Source organism: Sclerotinia sclerotiorum, genomic scaffold (genome assembly GCF_000146945.2).
Source record: "Sclerotinia sclerotiorum 1980 UF-70 scaffold_7 genomic scaffold, whole genome shotgun sequence".
NCBI lineage: Eukaryota > Fungi > Ascomycota > Leotiomycetes > Helotiales > Sclerotiniaceae > Sclerotinia > Sclerotinia sclerotiorum.
In genome coordinates, this window is record NW_001820829.1 from 755,771 (window position 1) to 773,747 (window position 17,977).

A 17,977-nucleotide genomic window follows, 5' to 3' on the forward strand; every position below is an offset into this window, starting at 1 on the left:
CTTTTTGTAATCATCGATATCCTTCACAATCGTACTCGTAGTACCTACCTACCTACTTGATATGTTTCTATCGATCTCTCACATTCCAGTTATTCGCATAATCTGCCTTTCGAATTCAAATTCTGGAGTAGATTAAATTGCAAACATGCCAGTTACTTTACGCCAGCGCTATATGCTACTTAGTGTATTTGTAGCCTCTACCATACTCCTCACTGGCTTCTATCTACGGAATAATTTAAGATCACTCACATTTCTCGCTTCATCCGAGCCCATCGAAACTCTACCAAAGCATCCAAAATACAAACCCTCCAAGCCAGCGAAAAGTCATCCTATCATCGATAATTTCCCTCTTGCATTGAATGCACATTCAGCTTCAGATCTTCCTCCCATCCCAAAATGGAATCAACCTCCCAATCCACATGTTCCTGAGAAAACTCCTCTCCTCATTGGATTTACGAGAAATTGGCGTCTTCTTCAACAAGTCGTTGTTTCTTATATTACAGCAGGATGGCCTCCGTCGGATATTTATGTGGTTGAGAATACAGGTGTTATGAATTCCAATAAAGATGGACAAATATCTCTTCAAAACCCCTTCTTCCTTAATCATACCCGATTAAATATGCTTGGGGTGAATATCCTCATAACACCTACTCTACTCACCTTCGCCCAAGTTCAAAATTATTTCTTATGGACAGCTATTGAAAATAAATGGCCGGCTTATTTTTGGAGCCACATGGATATCGTCGTCCTCTCATACGAAGATCGATGGTTAGATGCCCATCCAGATGATCTTAATCCTTCCCCTACAAATTTCCAATCTCTATACGATCACTGCGTCTCTGCTCTCCGCAATGTCACAGCTCCAAACCCCGAAACAGGAGTTGTAAAACCTTGGGCCCTCGAATTCTTTTCCTACGATCGTCTCGCCCTCGTTAATACGGAATCATATCAAAAAGTTGGAGGTTGGGATACCCTCATCCCTTTCTACGGTACCGATTGCGATATGCATGAACGACTTGCCATGGAAGGATTCGAAATGAGAGATTGGGCTGCGGGTGCCATCTGGGATGTCGCTAGTAGTTTAGATGATCTGGAAGTTTTATATCGGAAGAAAGACGGTTCGGATCCTTCATTTATCGATCCTAATTTTGTAGAAGAAGAACTCGCTCATCAAGCCAGGACATTACCCGATCCCGCTTCTAGTGGGAATTCGAAACATCAACCCCGCGATCTAGGACTCACAAATCTAAACCCCTTCTCGGACAAAAATAAAAAACAATGGATCGATGAACCCATCGGCCAAGCATCATGGAAAAAACTCCTAGATGTCCTCGATCACATGGGGTGGTCGAAAACCGCGAATAAAAATGGTAGGAATACGTGGCAGGGAAGACAGATGGGTGGTCACGATGATCCGTATTATAGGGATTCAGAGGGCTTTGAACGCGCTATTCAATTGTGGATTGAACATGGAAGGAGGGTTTTTGCGGAGAAATGGGGTCATAGAGATTGTGATTTGAGGGCGCAGGGATTGGTGGCTTTGGATGCTTGGAGGGTGGAGAGGGATTGGTAGGCTATGGAGGGGAGGGGTGGGAGGGGTGAAGTAGAATTCAGTGGGATTGGAGGGATTTAGAGGGTGTGCGTGCGCTGTAGGTTTTTTGTTTGGGGAATTTATGGGAACTTCGAATGGAATCCTTTGACTGCGTCAAACTATAATCCAGACTCCAACCTCAAATTCCCAGACCCCAACCTCAAAGTCCCAGACTCCAATCCCCATATCCAAAATTCCGTCTTAGCTATACACACCATCCTCATCCGCATCCCAACAATCCATAACCAAAATCAGGAATTCAAACTGGTGAATCAATAAGAAGTAAAGAACTTCATCGATATCCAAGGTTTCTTCCTCTTCATCTTTATCATATCTTCCTAGACAGTTGTCTTACTCGTATTATGTGGATACTGGGATGTATATGAGGTTTATTATTTGATGTTGAGGATGGGTGCGCGTTTGGGTGATGGGTGAGAGTTATATTTTAGGGTTATTGTGTGTACATGTATGTGTATGTATGTTGTGTTTATTAGGATTGAATTGGATATAGGGAGGATAGTGGATTTGTAAATATGAGTAGGAAGGATAGGAAGGATAGGAAGGATAGGACGGATAGGATAGGATATCTATATAGTTTATATAATTTATATAAAGAGTAACGTGGTTTATCATCGAGTGGCCCATATCATCGAGTGGCCCACTTTCACCTCAATTTACACTTTCAAACCCATATTATTCAACAACAATTGAATCAATTGATTGAAACTATTAAGAATCTAATAATCTAGGATCTATTACATTATTTTGACAGGTTCTTGCATTATGTCCTGTCTTTCCGCATTTACTACAACATCGATTAGAAGATGCTTCCCCATTAGAATTCCCCCCTTTTTGACGCTCATCGCGTTGAATCTGAATATCTGTTGGTACGAGAAGGATACGGAAGACGTAGCACCCACGGATTACGTAGGTCCTGTATGTCTAATTGTATTCTGTCTAAAGAGCTAGCTACATATTGAAAGTAGTAAGTCTTATATAGACTTACTAAAAGAGCTAGTCTCTTTCGCGTTCGCTTAGTTCTTTATTACAGTAGTAATTGAATTGAAGTCATTCACTTCGTTCACACAATATCAACCTCTTGTTGAGATAATATATCAAGAGCCTCTTGTCCAGTGAGCACTCCTCCTTGACGTAATTGGGTTTTTTTCGCGCGTCGACGCTTGCTTAATGCTTCATTTGCTGTCCGAAGTATACGAATCTCTGTATTTAAAAGTGTGTTTTCATGAGCTAATCTCTCTATACCCTTAGCTAGAGCTAGTACAGTCTCGAATATAGGTATAGGAGAGCTTGCTTGATGACGAGTTATTCGAGATTTAACTAATATTGATTGAGAAAGAGCTTCAGTTGGGTTGCGAGGGGTTTGAGAGATCCATTGATCTAGGTCGAAAGAGGGGGGGGTAGGTGTGCGAATTCGAATATCTAATTTCGAGAGTACAGCTTCAGGATTAAATGGGATTAAACCTGTTCCTCGGAATCCTGATTTCATATTCTGAGAAGTGATTGATTCCTCGTATGCAGCTTTAAAAGCTATAAAGAATTCAACCTTCGAAATATGATTGATATGTGCCTTGATAAATCCATCAATTTGACCACCATATGAACGTTTTAGATTGCTAAAACAGCCAACATCAAGTGGTTGAGTTAAATGACTTGAATGCGATGGTAAACGTAAACATATAATATCGTTCTCTTTGCAGTATGCTTGAAAAGCTACTGATTCGTGGCTTTCATGCCCATCCAGTATCAACATTCGATATTTGCCCTTTCTTCGATTCTTAGTATGCTTGTCGAAGTGTTTCAACCATTCTAAACCCGTCTCATTATTCGTCCACCCATTAGATGTAGGTTTAATAGCCCATTCCGCAGGAAGATTCGTTTCGGTGTACCAATTGGAGAGATGAACTTGTCCTTGAACTACTAGAAATGGGGGAATAGTTTCACCCTCTCCATTTCCGCATATTATTGCTGTAGCCCATTCTCGATTGCCTGGCTGTACTGTCTTGCTTCTGCCATTTCGTTCAGCACTAGTTACTACCATTGCTGCACATATAATCCCCATCATAAAGCCTGTTTCGTCGAAATTGTAGAAATCTCCGTCCAAAATGCCGTATTTCGCTCGCATATTCGCAACTAGTCGAAACCACTCTTCAAGAAGCTTAGGATCCTCACAGAGAGCTCTTTGAAAGTCATAAACACGACTAAAACGCGTCTTTAATTCGATTCGACGCTTTACGAATCGATGCGCCCAGAGCTTCCCAACGCGTTTCGCACCCCTCGATTCGAGAATATCATTCGCTATATCTTCCACATTCTTTAGTTTAGGTGGAAATCCTCTTAAATCCATATCGAGTATATATTGAACAATCACCTCTTCTTCTAATTCTGTAATCTTATAACGATTCGCTCGAGTTTCTGTACGAAGAGGTAAACCTTCCATTCTATGTCGAAGAGTCGTACGAGGAATATTATAGAGCATAGCAGCCTTTCGAATGCTTAATTTTTTATCTTTATGAATAACTTCGATAGCAAGGAGTATACGAGCTTCTTGATTATTCGAATTCATTATAGGTTGTTGATAAAACGCGTGTTGAAAGAGACAGGTGTAAATTGAGGTGAAAGTGGGCCACTCGATGATATGGGCCACTCGATGATAAACCACGTTATATAAATAATAAATAAAAAAAGAAATCAACCTAATGGGTTTTCTCTTCTTTCTCTCTTATAACTTCTTTTGAGAATATCTAGATGATTGTTACGACGGCTATCATCAAACGCCGCGTCACATGACTAACTTGGGGTAACGTGACCTTAAGTCACGTTACGGACCGCTGAGGAGCGCTGGCGGTCCTGACTAGCCATAGACACGAAGGTCTATATAATCAAAATGGATTCCCTTTGTATAGAGCTTCGTGCTCAAGATTAATCATTTAGCATACTCTACTATTAGTTACGAATTGCATATCATCATTGTCATTACTTAAGTCCCTGCTTGACGCCTAGTTATAAACCACTTCGAGAGCCTAGAGCACTTCCACGTGATCTAGACGGCAAACCTCGTAACAATGATTAATAAATACTATCAATTATCTAATAATGAAATTCTGTTTATATACTTATATATTAAAAGATTTCAAAATTTTCATAAAAAAATAAAAAAATTTAATCATAAAAATAATAATGTTAATTTTCGTCATTTTTGATGAGGAAAAGTGACTCAAATTAAAAATGGTCTGAAAAGGGGGTGTTAGATTTATCTATCTAATCCTTTTCTTAAGAACTTCATTTTCCATCTGCGATGTTTGCGATAATACAGTACTTGTTTGTAATTAAGAAGTGTTTAATACAGGAATCAAATATCATCAATATCATGAATGGAATATCTTTCAAAAGGGAAATATACTAGTTTTCAGTTCATTCATTACCAGCAATTATAGATTGATTCATCGATCATATACATCATTTGAACTTGAGCCATCAGTTTCTGTCAATAATACCTTCCTTCTATAACGACAACTTAGAAAAGATCCGAGAGAATTATTAGTGTGTAGTATGTGGGTAACAATTGTGTTTATATATTGAATTAAAGACAGGCAAGATCTGAAATGATTGAATAGATAGATGGATGGATATGTCGCCCCCTAGATGGAATCCAGTGTAAATAAGCAGCTGAAACCGAAGAACCGGATTTCTTCTGGGAGCATCTCCAGATCATGAATTAACAATGTTATTTAACGAGTTCATTGCATAATGGGGTGATGGTTGTGAAGAATCTGAGAATAGTTTTTGTGGCATACCGCATGTATTCTTTCTAGTGTACATACAGTTCATTCACATTTCCACCAACTTCATTCAGTGACGCCTCTCCCATCAATTATTTGGTATTCTGGTGCAAAGCTTCCTACAACCCGTTGATCCCAGCAAGTAAACATTCTAAACAAAAGCCTCATCACCACCCATCATTCACAAAAAAAGGTATTCTTCTTCAAGCCCCAGCTAAAAGCCGAGTAAAACTCAATGAAAAATGTAAAAAAAAATCCCGAAGGATGCAATCAAAAATTCCCCCGATGGGGACCCCGAAGGATACCCAATGGTTCTCGTCGCCCCGATGTGCAATGGAGGACTCGTATCATAGCATTCTCAATTCATGATCTGAAAATGCTCCGAGAAGGTAAGTATGAAGAAGAAAAAAAAAAGGGAAGGAATGGGGAGACCGAAAGGTTTATTATATACGTGATTGGGATTGGTCTGTGCGCGCTAAGAAAGAGATCAGTTGGTGCAAATAGGACAAACTCGTCTTGATTGGGGTTAGTGGAGAAATGTGGGACTCGAATGTGGTGTTGTTGGAGTGTTTGTGATTATTTTGTTGGATATTTTGAAAAATTGTACATTGGATCTTTTTGCGGTGGAGACTCTTCGAATATTAGCGATGGGTTTTATACTTCCTGTATTTTTGAATTTACTCAGTGGTGATTGAAATGAGGAAGAGTGACGTCCTCAATAGGGATACAGGGCAGGCAATGCGTTGATTAACACAACCTCACATCAACTTGGAAGTATAATACTTTTTTCTTTTCACACTCATTTATCGCTCTCGAAGATCAAAAGTCTCCGATTAGTTCGTTACATACTCGTCATTGTACAATTTCCTTTAATGCTTTTCATAATCATCCCATTTATAATTTCATTCCGAAAGCCGGTGGCGTTGAAGGCATTGATGTCGGGTCACTTGTACTTAGTATTCAGTTGTACTTGTAAATCTTCAATTCCCAACTTTTTATACGTATGTAATGCCATACATAGCGACATGTTTTGTGTGGGAATTGAAAGCCGCATGTGCTGAAATCCCACACAATGAAGAACTCATACCACTAGTTCGTGCTCAGTGGTGTTTCTTTCCATACTCAAGCAATTGGATTGATGTGATGTGATGTGAGCGCGAAGAAAGGTTGCTTTATATTTTTTTATAAGGTAGTATTTTCTCTACATTGGTTTTCTTACATTACTTTTTCTGCTTATGGACCAAAAGCATCATATTGACTTTGATCTTGAGTTTCCCTTGAATTTCCGTCTCCGCCAGAGAACGATACAGTTGATGAGCTGTTCGAGGGATTCCTTGAAGTGAGGCTGCGGGGGACAAGACAATTCCACATCATCTTCATGTAATTAGTTATTCGAGTGTGTGTTGATTCTCTAGTTTATCACCTATCGAACCAAAATTCTAGTCCAAAAGATATTATATATGACATTGCGTATGACGAGACGCCGTCTATCAAAAGAACCAATGGGTCTGTTTCTCCATCAATGACTTCCCAATAAGCAGAGTGTTAAATCTTGGCCAAGATGATTTGTGAGTTCTGATGATCCCATACTCCATATAGGAACCAAATATGTTAACACTTTGAAGTTCAGGTTACAATACCACGGATTATTTTCACATTTGTTTCATTGGTTGTTCGTCCGAGGTGTGTTACCAACTCCTGGTTCTTCATGTTCCAGTTCTTGTACATAATCGAATAAGATGTCAATCATCCTCCTGGTCCGAATATGTTCACTGAAATGTGTACATACATGTCTGATATCTGCGCAAGGACAGTGCTACCCTCAGCGCTGGATAACTTGTGAGTTCTAGTTGTCCGACGTTCCTTGAAATAATCAAAAGTGCCATTTTCTCAGCTGCCAGGTGTAACCTTAAAAGTTATTTCTTTTACACCTGCGAGCCGCGATGTTTCAAAAGAACTTGGACTAAATGCAGCTTGATACACTGCAACTATTTCCCTGATCACAGTTATACAAGCAACTCAATACCACCAAAATCTCTGTGGTGGACAAAATGCTGATGACGAAGAATCTCACTGTCGTCTAGCACGTCGGTCTTTGCATTCTACACGGAAAAACTGCCGATTTGTACCATACGCTGCACATCAGTAATAGTGGTCGTTAGGAAGATCTTCTTCCCAGACCCTTGTGTTAACAATCGGTACAGATTTCTTATTGCAGAAACGTTGCAATCACAAATTGGCTCAGCATAGATGATGTTAGCTGGAAAGAAGGGACTCTTTACAGTGAAAGGATGGTAAATCATCAGATGTTACATACCGTTCAAGCACATTCAGACAAAATACTTAGTCATGTCGCAAAACCCGCAGCCGCACTGGCTATGCTGGTTATTCGATGAAGCATTCCCAGGGATTTGTTTTAATGTTATCATCTGTGGTCTATATGTGCTCAATATATACATAACAATGCTCAAATAGACTACTCTACAAGACTTTATAAGTTTCCATGATGCATTTCGAGTTAAACTTGCGTGCAGATTGTGAAGGAAAGCTGATGCTCAAATATGAAGCATCAAAACAAGTTTTACACTGGAATTCAAGACTCATAAAAATGCTGTTGAGCTTAGACATTGAGTTTTGAACAAGATTGGAGCTTAAAAGCCACACTGCTTGTAAGTCAATGATGAGTGTCTCTATCTTAGGGCATGTAACTTCGTCAAAAGACGTCACTGTTACTGCATTGAGAAGATGCAAGACAGTAGTGGCGCCCCAGTTCAGGCACGTAACTTTAAAAACGATTGCAACAAGAGGATGTAAGATAATTGGTGCCCTAGTTCAAGCATGGAGTTTTATCAAACGATGACTGCAACTAGAGAAAGATGGATGTAAGACACTATCGAGTGCGTCTAGCTCAGGTACATCAGAATTACTTCTTCTCGGGTTTGAGAAAGCTCAAAAAGAAATGTGTGTAGATATCCTATCCTTACTAATTATTGCCTTTGTACCAACTATATTCAACAGATTAAGAACATATCATGACCAAGTCCAAGTCCAACTCCAAATCCACAAAACCCAGTAAAAAAAACAACAAGAACGATCCCTCAACAAACCATTCCCTCCAATAACTCCAAAACACCGCATTAATTTTACATATAAACTCTAAAACTCCAATCAAAGAATTAAAACCACATCACATCAAATCACTAATAAACCACTTGAATGACTTTTCTTCCCATGTATACACATCATATACACATCGTATACATATACATATACATATCAAAGACTTTTAGATCTAAACTTCCCCTTCCCCTTCCTCGCAACTAAGTTCTAATTTGTACGTACTCCTAGAGTAAATCACCACAAGTATATATATATATGTATGTATATACTAGCAGAATATCTTGATCAATAATCTAAATATTCACTCTAATTAGATGAACTTTATTCCTTGAAACTTCTCACATGTTATATCGATATCCGCAGCTCATAAACTAGATCTGATTACAATAGCATCTTTTTTGGATCTAAATGTTTGTATGTATATATATATATATATGTATAACAACCGTCTTCCTTCTCTGCAGGCTATATATACTCCATAGACATAGAATTCAAATCACAAAAACATACTTTTGATATTTCTTTCAAAACCACCTAATACCTAAAAACCTCCCTCTTCCATCAAGATTAAGCACCACAATCTGAAACACAATATCCGCAGTCACATATAAAATTATCATGATAACTTTACAGTGAACGTATAAAGGTAAGCAAGCAAGGGTATAAAGCAAATAGATTCAATCATTACTAGTAAGTGACTAGACACGACCAGACTATATACTCCACTCCAAACCATCCTCCCTCCCTCATTCGATTCTCCAACTGAATGAATACCTAGTAGCTTCATATCACACCCAAACCACATATGCCAAAACTCCACCCACAGCCCGCCAATCCAATCATCATCATAAACATAAACATAAACATAAACGTAAAGGTAAAGTAAAGGTAGGTAGGTATTTGTGAAGTAAAGTAAAGTAAAATAGAATAAGATAAAATAAAATAAATAAACAAAAAGTAGAAGAAAAGAAATTGCAAAGAAATTGCTAGGGTATCCTGCCTGACGATTCATCATACCATCCATTCATATCCGTCGCTCGCTCGCCTTTACAACAAAGGGAAAGAAAGGGAAAAGAAAGGAAAGGAAAAGTTATCGTTTCGTATCTTCCAATCTCGGTTCGGTTCGGTCCGGCTCATCTGAATGTCATCGTCTCAACTCATTAATCGTGAAGTGCGTATTGCGTATTCGTATTGCGTATTGCATCGTGTTCGTGTGTCGCGTTTGCTTCCTCCTTTCCCGTCCTCCGATATCCTTTCACGAACTCAAGGGATCCAATACTTCTCCCTCTTTAATTCGTCATTTCCCACTTCATTGCTCTTCCACACCCCCTACAACCAAACAAAGTCCCTTTCCTCCACCCTCGTACACGTCAAATACCCCACCGCCATCCCCTCCCCTTCCAATCCACACCTCATCAATGGTTCCACCACCCTTCGAGCCATCTCCTTCATTTCATCCATCCTCCTCTCAAACCTCTTTAATCCCTCCCTACTATAATGCTCTGGCGTCAACTTCAAAAATCTCTTGCAGTCTTCATGTCCTAGATAGGCGCCATTCGACGCATTTCCCAACATTTTAAATGTCCTGCCAATCTGTTGATTTTGCGATATAGTTGATGGAGGAGGTTGTTGATGTTGAGTGATTGTTAAAGAAGAGGCGCGCGAATGGTGTGTATTATGAGAACCACTAGTATGACGGGGAGATCGAGGAAGTGGTTGAGGAGGTGCGGGAGGCGGTGATGTATTCTCAGCTAGCCACTGCCTAAATAAACTTACGACCAACCAATCCGCATATGCATTACCCGGATTGACTCTCTCGCCCCTCGCAGTCAATAGCGTTAATCGAAATAATTGCCCTTCAACACTTCCAACCATATCCCTCAAATCTTCTACTTTATCCTCTATAATCTCCAGTACTTGGTCAGGCAATTGATTCCTAATGTGTCTCTCACCTGCAGGCCAAGCGCCTACAACATGTATGAGAGCTTCTCCAAATATCGTTTTCGATTGAGAGAGATAGCCAAGTTTGAGATATGAAGATGGATATTTAGCGATTTGTTTCCAGAGACGTCCTTGGAATTGTAGAAGATGGTGATCAATGCGCGGTCCAACAACCGTAAGAGCATCGTAGAGATCCGCGAGTGTAAGAAGTGATTTGCATTGTATATATGCGGTAGCTATATCAATCGAATCGAGAAGTGGAGAATGATTGTAGAAGATTCGAAACAAATTATCGTAATCGTTGAGCAAATCTTGATCTTCTTGTGTTATTTGTGGAGGCGCAGGAGTGGAATGCGAGGTGATGGATAGGTTTGCGACGGAGCGAAAGAAGGATGGGTTGGATGAAGGAGGTTTGTTTCGAACAGGAGGTGGTGGCCGAGTATCGTTTGCGCCGAAAAGGGAAAGAGATGATTCCGGCTTTTGAACCAACATTGGTATATCGTCATTATTAGGTCCGCTATCCAACTCATACCTCCATCTCCTCTTTGGTCCTGCTTCATTCCTTCCCGCATCACTGCCCGATTCTTCACCTATCCTAGCCAATTCCCCTCCACCCGAACCTCCAACCTCAGTAGCCCTCGACCATTCCTGACCTGTGCTCGCCTCGAAGAATCCGGAACAATTCGTCAAGATAAGTCGGTGTAATAAATATCGATTCGTTTTCGTGCCAGCTTTTACAATAATTTCCACATCCCCCGTGTGCGTGAAGACGGGAAAATCATTCTGCGGTATGTATGATGAAGTTCCCGTGTGACTACGTCCATGGCGACGATGATGCCTTGATGTACTCGCTCTTGAAGCAACCGACGAAGGACCTCGAATAGAGAGCGAATTGGTCGGTTCTGCCTGCGAAACCATTGCGTGTTTCCTATGCAAAAGAAATATCAATCAGTATTCGTATACTGGGGGGTGAAGAATCCATTCCAATGACCCCGGCTTGTTTTCGTCGCATAAGCAAAACATATAAATCTGGACCACGCAAAAAGACGTAAGACTTACCAAAATATCCAGCCTTCACTTCACCTTACACCGAGTTGACACAAGGCTGATGAAATGATTGCGATCAAGAAGCTCATATACTCATCCAATATCTGCTACGCACAGCGCGCAATTCTTCGTTCTTCGTCCTTCAGGTAGGTATAGAAGAATAAATTCTTCGGAAAAACCCAAAAATTCCCTCGCAAAGAATACCCACAGTCCCGAGCTTCCAGAAAATGTCTCAAACCCACCTCGCAGCTCAAATCTCGAAGCTCACAAGTCTTCTTCGAGATAACTCTGTGCTATTCCCCTTCTCTTTCTTCAAGTCTTTCTTTCCCTCTACTAGATACTAGAATCGCCAATCACGAAAAACGCGCGTAGGATCTCTTCAACTTCTTTATTCTCCAAAAGAAGTTTCGTGTATATACGTGAAGTTATCCTCGTGTAAGTAAACAAGAAGAAAGCGAAGAGAGAAAAAAAAAGTATCAATTCAGTTAGAGTATATCACAATATCAATATCAGACGCATCTTATTATCTATTATTTATTATCTACTATCTATCCTCCCAATCTATCAATCAATCAACAAACATGTACACGGTAAATGGTAAATCCCCCAGGACCATCCAAGCAAGTTCTCAGCCCAGGAACCACCATGACCATGCAGTCGAAAATACTCGGTACCCATTTCTACATTTCTACCCACCTCTCTCGCCCATTCATACGAGAGAACACAAAAATGATAACATAAACCTTGCTTGCCTTGCTTCTCTCTCGCCTTGCTAAAAGCTTTCCTACTGTATCTACTAGCGCCTAGCTAACCCGCGAATTGTCACCCAGCCATCTCCAATGAAACCTGGAAACCATCCATCCATTCGTTTCAACGCGCTTGGTCCCACTCTACCTTCATTACTAAGTAACGTAACCTAATAATGCACAATACTCCATACATTTTCATAACTAATTATGCCAATTTCTTGGACGTGGTACTTTATTGTCATCCAACTTGTTTGTGCAATGCTATACCAATCTATCACCTATCATTATCTTCCTACCTCTATAAGTTCTATATCCATCACCTACGTCTATAATGCGTCTCCACCACCTACATCTACAATGGATCTCCATCTACCACCATACCTCATCAACGGACTGGACCTTCACACTGCATATTCCCCTTCTATCCTCATATTTTTCTTATCCCATGGCAGATTTCCCTTTCGATTTTTACCGCTCTCTTTCTTCCAACCTATCTGGATCCCAACAGGCTATGGCGAACACAAGTGATCTTGTGTGGCAGAATGCCTCACTTGCCTGACTTCATTACATGGCTCCATTGGGAAAATCCTTTTTTCGAGGCCTTTTGGGAAATTGCCGTCTGAGCGCTTCTCCGTCACACCTCTTGTTGGTTGGACGAGCAACCTGAATGAGTAACCTTAGGCCCCGAATTTTCCAGGCTCACCATCATATTGCGCCCACAGGTTCGTATCAATTCGCTTCATTTCAAAGGATAAAATATTTCAGGATACAACAGACTTTTGTATTTAAGATTTGCGCGACAGCTTGCTCTCATGTTAGGCTTTGACTACTAAACTCGTGCCAACGAAAGCAAAAACGTCTTGCAAAGTATGCAAAGCCAGCAAACCCATGACCTACCTCCCTCATATTCTATGTTACAAATTTCTGCTAGACCTAGCCAGGTAGCCTTATGGTTGACCCCAATTCCGAAATCCCATATGCAAATTCGAATGCAGTGAAACTAGCAAAACTCCGTGTCCTGTAACTTTAGGAATACCCATTTCATTTTGTACATTGGTGCCCAAGGCCGTAAATTGCATTTAACTCATATCCATCTCAACCTCCACAGCATGGTTTGGGAGATCAGTCGTAGAATTTTCATCCGTCATCATCATTTCTTCAACGTGTGCATTTGTCATGGCATTGATAACTGGGCTGCTAGCCTTTGGGGTTTCGCTAGCCTCAATCACCATATCACCCTCAAATATGGGAACTGGCCCCCGGAGGTTTTCAAAAGTCTTCTCCAAGCTGGTGCTCACCAACCTTCCTTGTTTGAGGTCATCTCCGAATAAGAAGTAGCCTTCTTGGGCTTCCACGAGATAGCTAGCTAGACCTCTACTTTGCAATCGAATGATCGCATTGTTGACAGGATAGTGGTTCTCGATATATTTTGTCCAGCCACGAACCGCAGCTTGGATATCTTCGTCGGCGCTTATCTTTGACCAACCGATACCTAGGTGTCGAGTGTACTCATCGATTGAAGGTTGGACGGGGCCAATACCTCCAGCTTGAAGTGGTGTTGAGAGTACACTACTTGTAACCTTTGTCTCTTCGGTCATCGACGGTGTGGAGCCTAGGTCAATTCTTTGACTCTTTGCCGAACGTAGTATTGGTCTTTCTGGGCTGGCCGCGCGTAATGCTGCTTGTGCCTTTTTCTCGGCTTCTTCCTCTTCCAACCATGTACCAGTTTGACTGTCTGCAGATAAGATGTAGCCTTTGCTTGGTTTGATAAGTGTCATTCCTGGTCCATATTCCCATTCATCTTCGTTCTCGGCGATTACTGGCTCGACGGGTGCCTGTGAAAAATATTCCTCGTCTTCAAAATCAGCCTCGTCGCGTGAACGTTTGCGACCTGCAGCTGATTGAGGTGCGGACGTCGGAGTGAGCCAAGAACTCTGAGGTGTTGATGACAGAGGTGCTTTTACGAAAGGTGAAGTAAAAGATGGTCTGTTGAAAGAAGGCTGAGGCGGTAGTTGCGGTGTCATGGCAAGAACGGGGGAAGATTGAGAGAAGGATTGATGAGAGAAGGAACCCATGATGAATAAAAGAGAGGATGATATTTAATTGTTGAATAGATGACGAGATAATCAAAAGAAGACGCGACTTTAAGGTAACTATATTATCATCAATTGATCGATGTTATTGGATAGATAATAGATGGAATTGGATTGATGTTGAAGATAGAGATGGAGGTTGAAGGAGGAAGTATGTTTGGAGTTGGTGTTGGGGGAAGGATGGGAAGTATCAAAGTATTGATGGAAGAAGATGAAGACGAAGAAGAATAAGAGAAAGAGATAAAAGTCAAGAACCAAGAGAAGGGGAAAGGTGAAATACTTATTTTCGGGGTGGGAACTGGGAAAAGGATAGAAAGGAAAGAAAAGAAAGCTGAGTGAAAGGACGGCATCGGCATCTTTGAAATGTAAGAAGGCAAGGCAAGAACTTGGGGTACTTTTTTCGGAAAGCTCCAATTGGGTTGTCACAGTGAAGCTTGCATTGCGCGACAACCTTTTTGAGACTAGATCAGATGAAGGTTAGAGTCTTTTTGAAGACTTGCCTTGCCTTGCGGGCCTTGCGGTATGTGTGGGTCTTCTCTGCCCAGCTTATGTTCTGCTCAGTCCGTCAAGGTAGAGTTTTGATTGGTTAGATAAAGAAACTCATTCAGAGACATTTTGGGGAAAAGTTGCTTGTTGCTTTGAACAGGGATTAAAATGACGGAAGGTCGGTGGATGGATAGAGCCATTTATTAGCCTACTCAACCAATCAAATTGAACCTTGATGATTCTTTTGAGATTCTTCTAGGCCGATTATAGTTGACCAATCAACATAAGCGTTGATCCGGTCGTATTTAGTCTGCCAATCAAATTAAACAATTGTCCATCCATCCTTTTCAACTCTTCTGGACCTACTGAGCTGAAAAGATCTACTGATGGTTGCCTAATCTATTAGGCGTGCACCAGGATTACATCCAAATTATCCAATGCAACGCCTCGGGCCATGCAAGTTCAACTCGGGTTTAGTGACTGATCCAATAGGACCCTTGCTGGGTATGAATCGTAAGATCCTTTTTTTAGCTTTTGATCGCTTTCAACATATCCAAAAAAAGGATTCTGATGTGGAGCTCGAAGGAAGGGAAGCCTTCAGTCTTCACAGTCATCACTCATGTCATGACGTTCTCCGTCCACTGACCTTCCCCTTCCTTGAATGTACTGTCACATGACTATGTATGCATGTGATATCTTGTGAAAAATATCCACTTTCAATATGCACTGGCACTTACATCAAAATGCCATCATTGAGAATTAATAATAATCTTACTCCGTACATACAACTTTAACAACAATAACAATTTTCTATCATCTCAAACATCGCATGCTTACCAACATATTTTAATGTGAAATTTTTGTAATGACATTCCAGGATCAGCCTTGCCCATCCTTAGCGCCGGCCATCATTTGTCATTTAACCGTCTTGCAAATGTGCCTTATGAATTGGATTGTGCTTATAGATTTGAGATTGCGATTTCATTTCATAACAAAAAGGAGTCGCATCCTAATAAAAGATCAGAAATCACTCCTAGGTTTACATACAAATCGACGACTATGGCTTCGGTAACAAATCTCGACAATGATGTTAATAGCAAGCGGGGTGACAGAGTCACTCCAGCTACTGTGAACGAAGTGAGGAATTTCATTGAGGAATCACTTGGAGAGAAATTACCTGATGTTGGAGATGACCCCCGCTTTGGCACATACAACATACTTGCCGCACTGAAAGATGGAGTTGCGCTTTGCAAGTATGTTCATATTCTTCCTCCGGAGAGGCCCTAACTTGCTAAATTATCTACAGGCTCGCAGCTCTGATTGATCCTGCAAAAGTCCGCGGGTTTAAACCTAAAGCAACAATGCCTTTTATACAACGAGAGAATATTGCTTTGTTTCTTGCCGCATGTGAGAAGCCGCCCTTGAACCTACACGCGCATGATAGGTTTCTCACAGTGGATCTCTACGATGGTAAAGATCCTGCGCAAGTACTTCAATGTCTCGCCGCGTTCAGCAGAGCAGCGAACCGAGTCGAGCCTTCGAAATTTCCTAATCCTATCGGCGCGAAATCTCGTGGGGGTGTTGTGAGCCCGCAGGTGACTGGACAATACCTTGGAACTGGTTACGGTAACAGGGCCAGAGAGGCTTCAACTACCAGCACTGCATCATCGAATAACAAGCCTGCTTCTACTTTGACTGCGTCGAGAACCGGTGGTTCGGACAGTGGTAGAAAAAGTCCTAGCAGATTCGGTCGGCCTACATCCCCTGGTTCAGTCAGTACTTGGAGTAAGAAGTCTGACGAGGGTGCGACAGCTCCGGCCTGGAATATTGCGCAATATGGGTACATGGGAGGTGCAAGTCAAGGCAATATGGGGGTTTCATTTGGTGGCAGGAGACAAATTACAAACGCTGGCCCGAGTGTTCCGAGTCTTGCTGAAAAGGAGAAGAAACGAAGAGAAAAAGAAGCAGAGGATGCACGACTAAAGCTTGAAGCAGAAGAACAGGCGAGACAAAGAGTTGTGGCAGAGGAGGAAAAGGCTCGTATCCAAGAGGAAAAAAGATTCGCTGAAGAAACCGAGAAATTGCGACAAAAAACACTGAATGAGAAACGAGAATGGGAGGAACAAGAACGCAGATGGAAGGCGGAAGAGGATCGCCGAAAGCAAGATGAGGCGGAGGCCGAAAATAGAGCAGCGGATGAGCGAAAGAGATTGAGAGGTACTAGCGACGCTCGATTACAAGGACAATTTCTCAGTCAATATCAAGCTGAAAATGACTTGAATAAGAAGGGTCGCAGAACCAATTCTACCGAGGCCGACAGGATTAAGGAATTGGAACGTGAATTGGCAGAAGCTCGGGACCGGGAGCGTCGATACCAAGCCGAAAGAGTATCAAAACACAAAACCGGTGATCGTGAAGCCATCGAAGATCATGATTTGACACTGCGATTGAAGGAGGAGTCATCAAAAGCTCGTCCAGGATCTGGTGGTGCTCCCAATCTACCACCACGAAAGGATAGCGAGGAAACATGGAGAAAAGATGAACGAGACTACCTTCGCAAACAATGGAGCTCGCAAAATACCAGTGAGGATACACCGCCACCAATTAAACCTCCTCGTCCAATGCCAGAACCTACTGTAGCTGCCATTAATCCTGAACACACCGGTGAAGCAAGACCTCTACCAAATCCAGCAAACTACACATCCCCAACATCTAAAGTCCCAAACCGTACTGACCGCTTCCTTTCCTCAAACCCTCCACCAACCCCACCAAGACCAACCACAACTTATTCAAATGAAATAGGAACATTCTCTGGAAATGCCGAACGCGATGCAGAAGATCGTCGTCGTGTCGAATCTCAAACCAAAACCAAAGCCGCGGAATGGGCTTCCAAATCTTTACTGGAAAAGGAAATGGAGATGGAGCGACAAAGACAACAGGAATGGGAAGAAGGTCAGAAGGAGGTTAAGAGTAAGGTTCCTGCTGGTGATGGAGTTGATGGCATTGGTGGGGGTATCGGAGGAAAGTGGGATGTCAATCAGTGGACGGGTTATACTGGGGGTGATGGGCAGAATAAGGGAACTCAGGGAATTGGAGCTGGTAGACGTCAAATTGTGGGGCAAGCGTCTAACGTGGGGAGATAGATGGGAA

At 41.7% G+C, this 17,977-nt stretch overlaps 7 protein-coding genes across 7 annotated transcripts; 3 read left to right on the plus strand and 4 right to left on the minus strand.

The window, feature by feature from the left end:
• Positions 1 to 145: 145 nt before the first annotated feature.
• Positions 146 to 1,573, plus strand: SS1G_05876 (hypothetical protein; the record flags this gene model as incomplete). The annotated part of the gene is made up of 1 exon (XM_001592904.1): positions 146 to 1,573. One exon carries the CDS (start codon positions 146 to 148, stop codon positions 1,571 to 1,573), a length of 1,428 nt encoding a protein of 475 aa, XP_001592954.1.
• Positions 1,574 to 2,672: 1,099 nt separating this feature from the next.
• SS1G_05877 (hypothetical protein) lies at positions 2,673 to 4,175 on the minus strand (the record flags this gene model as incomplete). The annotated part of the gene is made up of 1 exon (XM_001592905.1): positions 2,673 to 4,175. The coding sequence occupies one exon, from the start codon at positions 4,173 to 4,175 to the stop codon at positions 2,673 to 2,675; it is 1,503 nt and encodes a 500-aa protein (XP_001592955.1).
• A 2,842-nt stretch (positions 4,176 to 7,017) lies between these two features.
• On the minus strand, positions 7,018 to 7,119 carry SS1G_05878 (predicted protein; the record flags this gene model as incomplete). The annotated part of the gene is made up of 1 exon (XM_001592906.1): positions 7,018 to 7,119. The coding sequence occupies one exon, from the start codon at positions 7,117 to 7,119 to the stop codon at positions 7,018 to 7,020; it is 102 nt and encodes a 33-aa protein (XP_001592956.1).
• Positions 7,120 to 8,071: 952 nt separating this feature from the next.
• SS1G_05879 (predicted protein) lies at positions 8,072 to 8,467 on the plus strand (the record flags this gene model as incomplete). Its single annotated transcript, XM_001592907.1, has 3 exons — positions 8,072 to 8,201; positions 8,268 to 8,352; positions 8,410 to 8,467. The coding sequence occupies 3 exons, from the start codon at positions 8,072 to 8,074 to the stop codon at positions 8,465 to 8,467; spliced, it is 273 nt and encodes a 90-aa protein (XP_001592957.1).
• Positions 8,468 to 9,840: 1,373 nt separating this feature from the next.
• Positions 9,841 to 11,370, minus strand: SS1G_05880 (hypothetical protein; the record flags this gene model as incomplete). Its single annotated transcript, XM_001592908.1, has 2 exons — positions 9,841 to 10,412; positions 10,464 to 11,370. 2 exons carry the CDS (start codon positions 11,368 to 11,370, stop codon positions 9,841 to 9,843), a joined length of 1,479 nt encoding a protein of 492 aa, XP_001592958.1.
• A 1,957-nt stretch (positions 11,371 to 13,327) lies between these two features.
• SS1G_05881 (hypothetical protein) lies at positions 13,328 to 14,323 on the minus strand (the record flags this gene model as incomplete). The annotated part of the gene is made up of 1 exon (XM_001592909.1): positions 13,328 to 14,323. One exon carries the CDS (start codon positions 14,321 to 14,323, stop codon positions 13,328 to 13,330), a length of 996 nt encoding a protein of 331 aa, XP_001592959.1.
• A 1,563-nt stretch (positions 14,324 to 15,886) lies between these two features.
• Positions 15,887 to 17,970, plus strand: SS1G_05882 (hypothetical protein; the record flags this gene model as incomplete). Its single annotated transcript, XM_001592910.1, has 2 exons — positions 15,887 to 16,080; positions 16,134 to 17,970. The coding sequence occupies 2 exons, from the start codon at positions 15,887 to 15,889 to the stop codon at positions 17,968 to 17,970; spliced, it is 2,031 nt and encodes a 676-aa protein (XP_001592960.1).
• Positions 17,971 to 17,977: the final 7 nt, after the last annotated feature.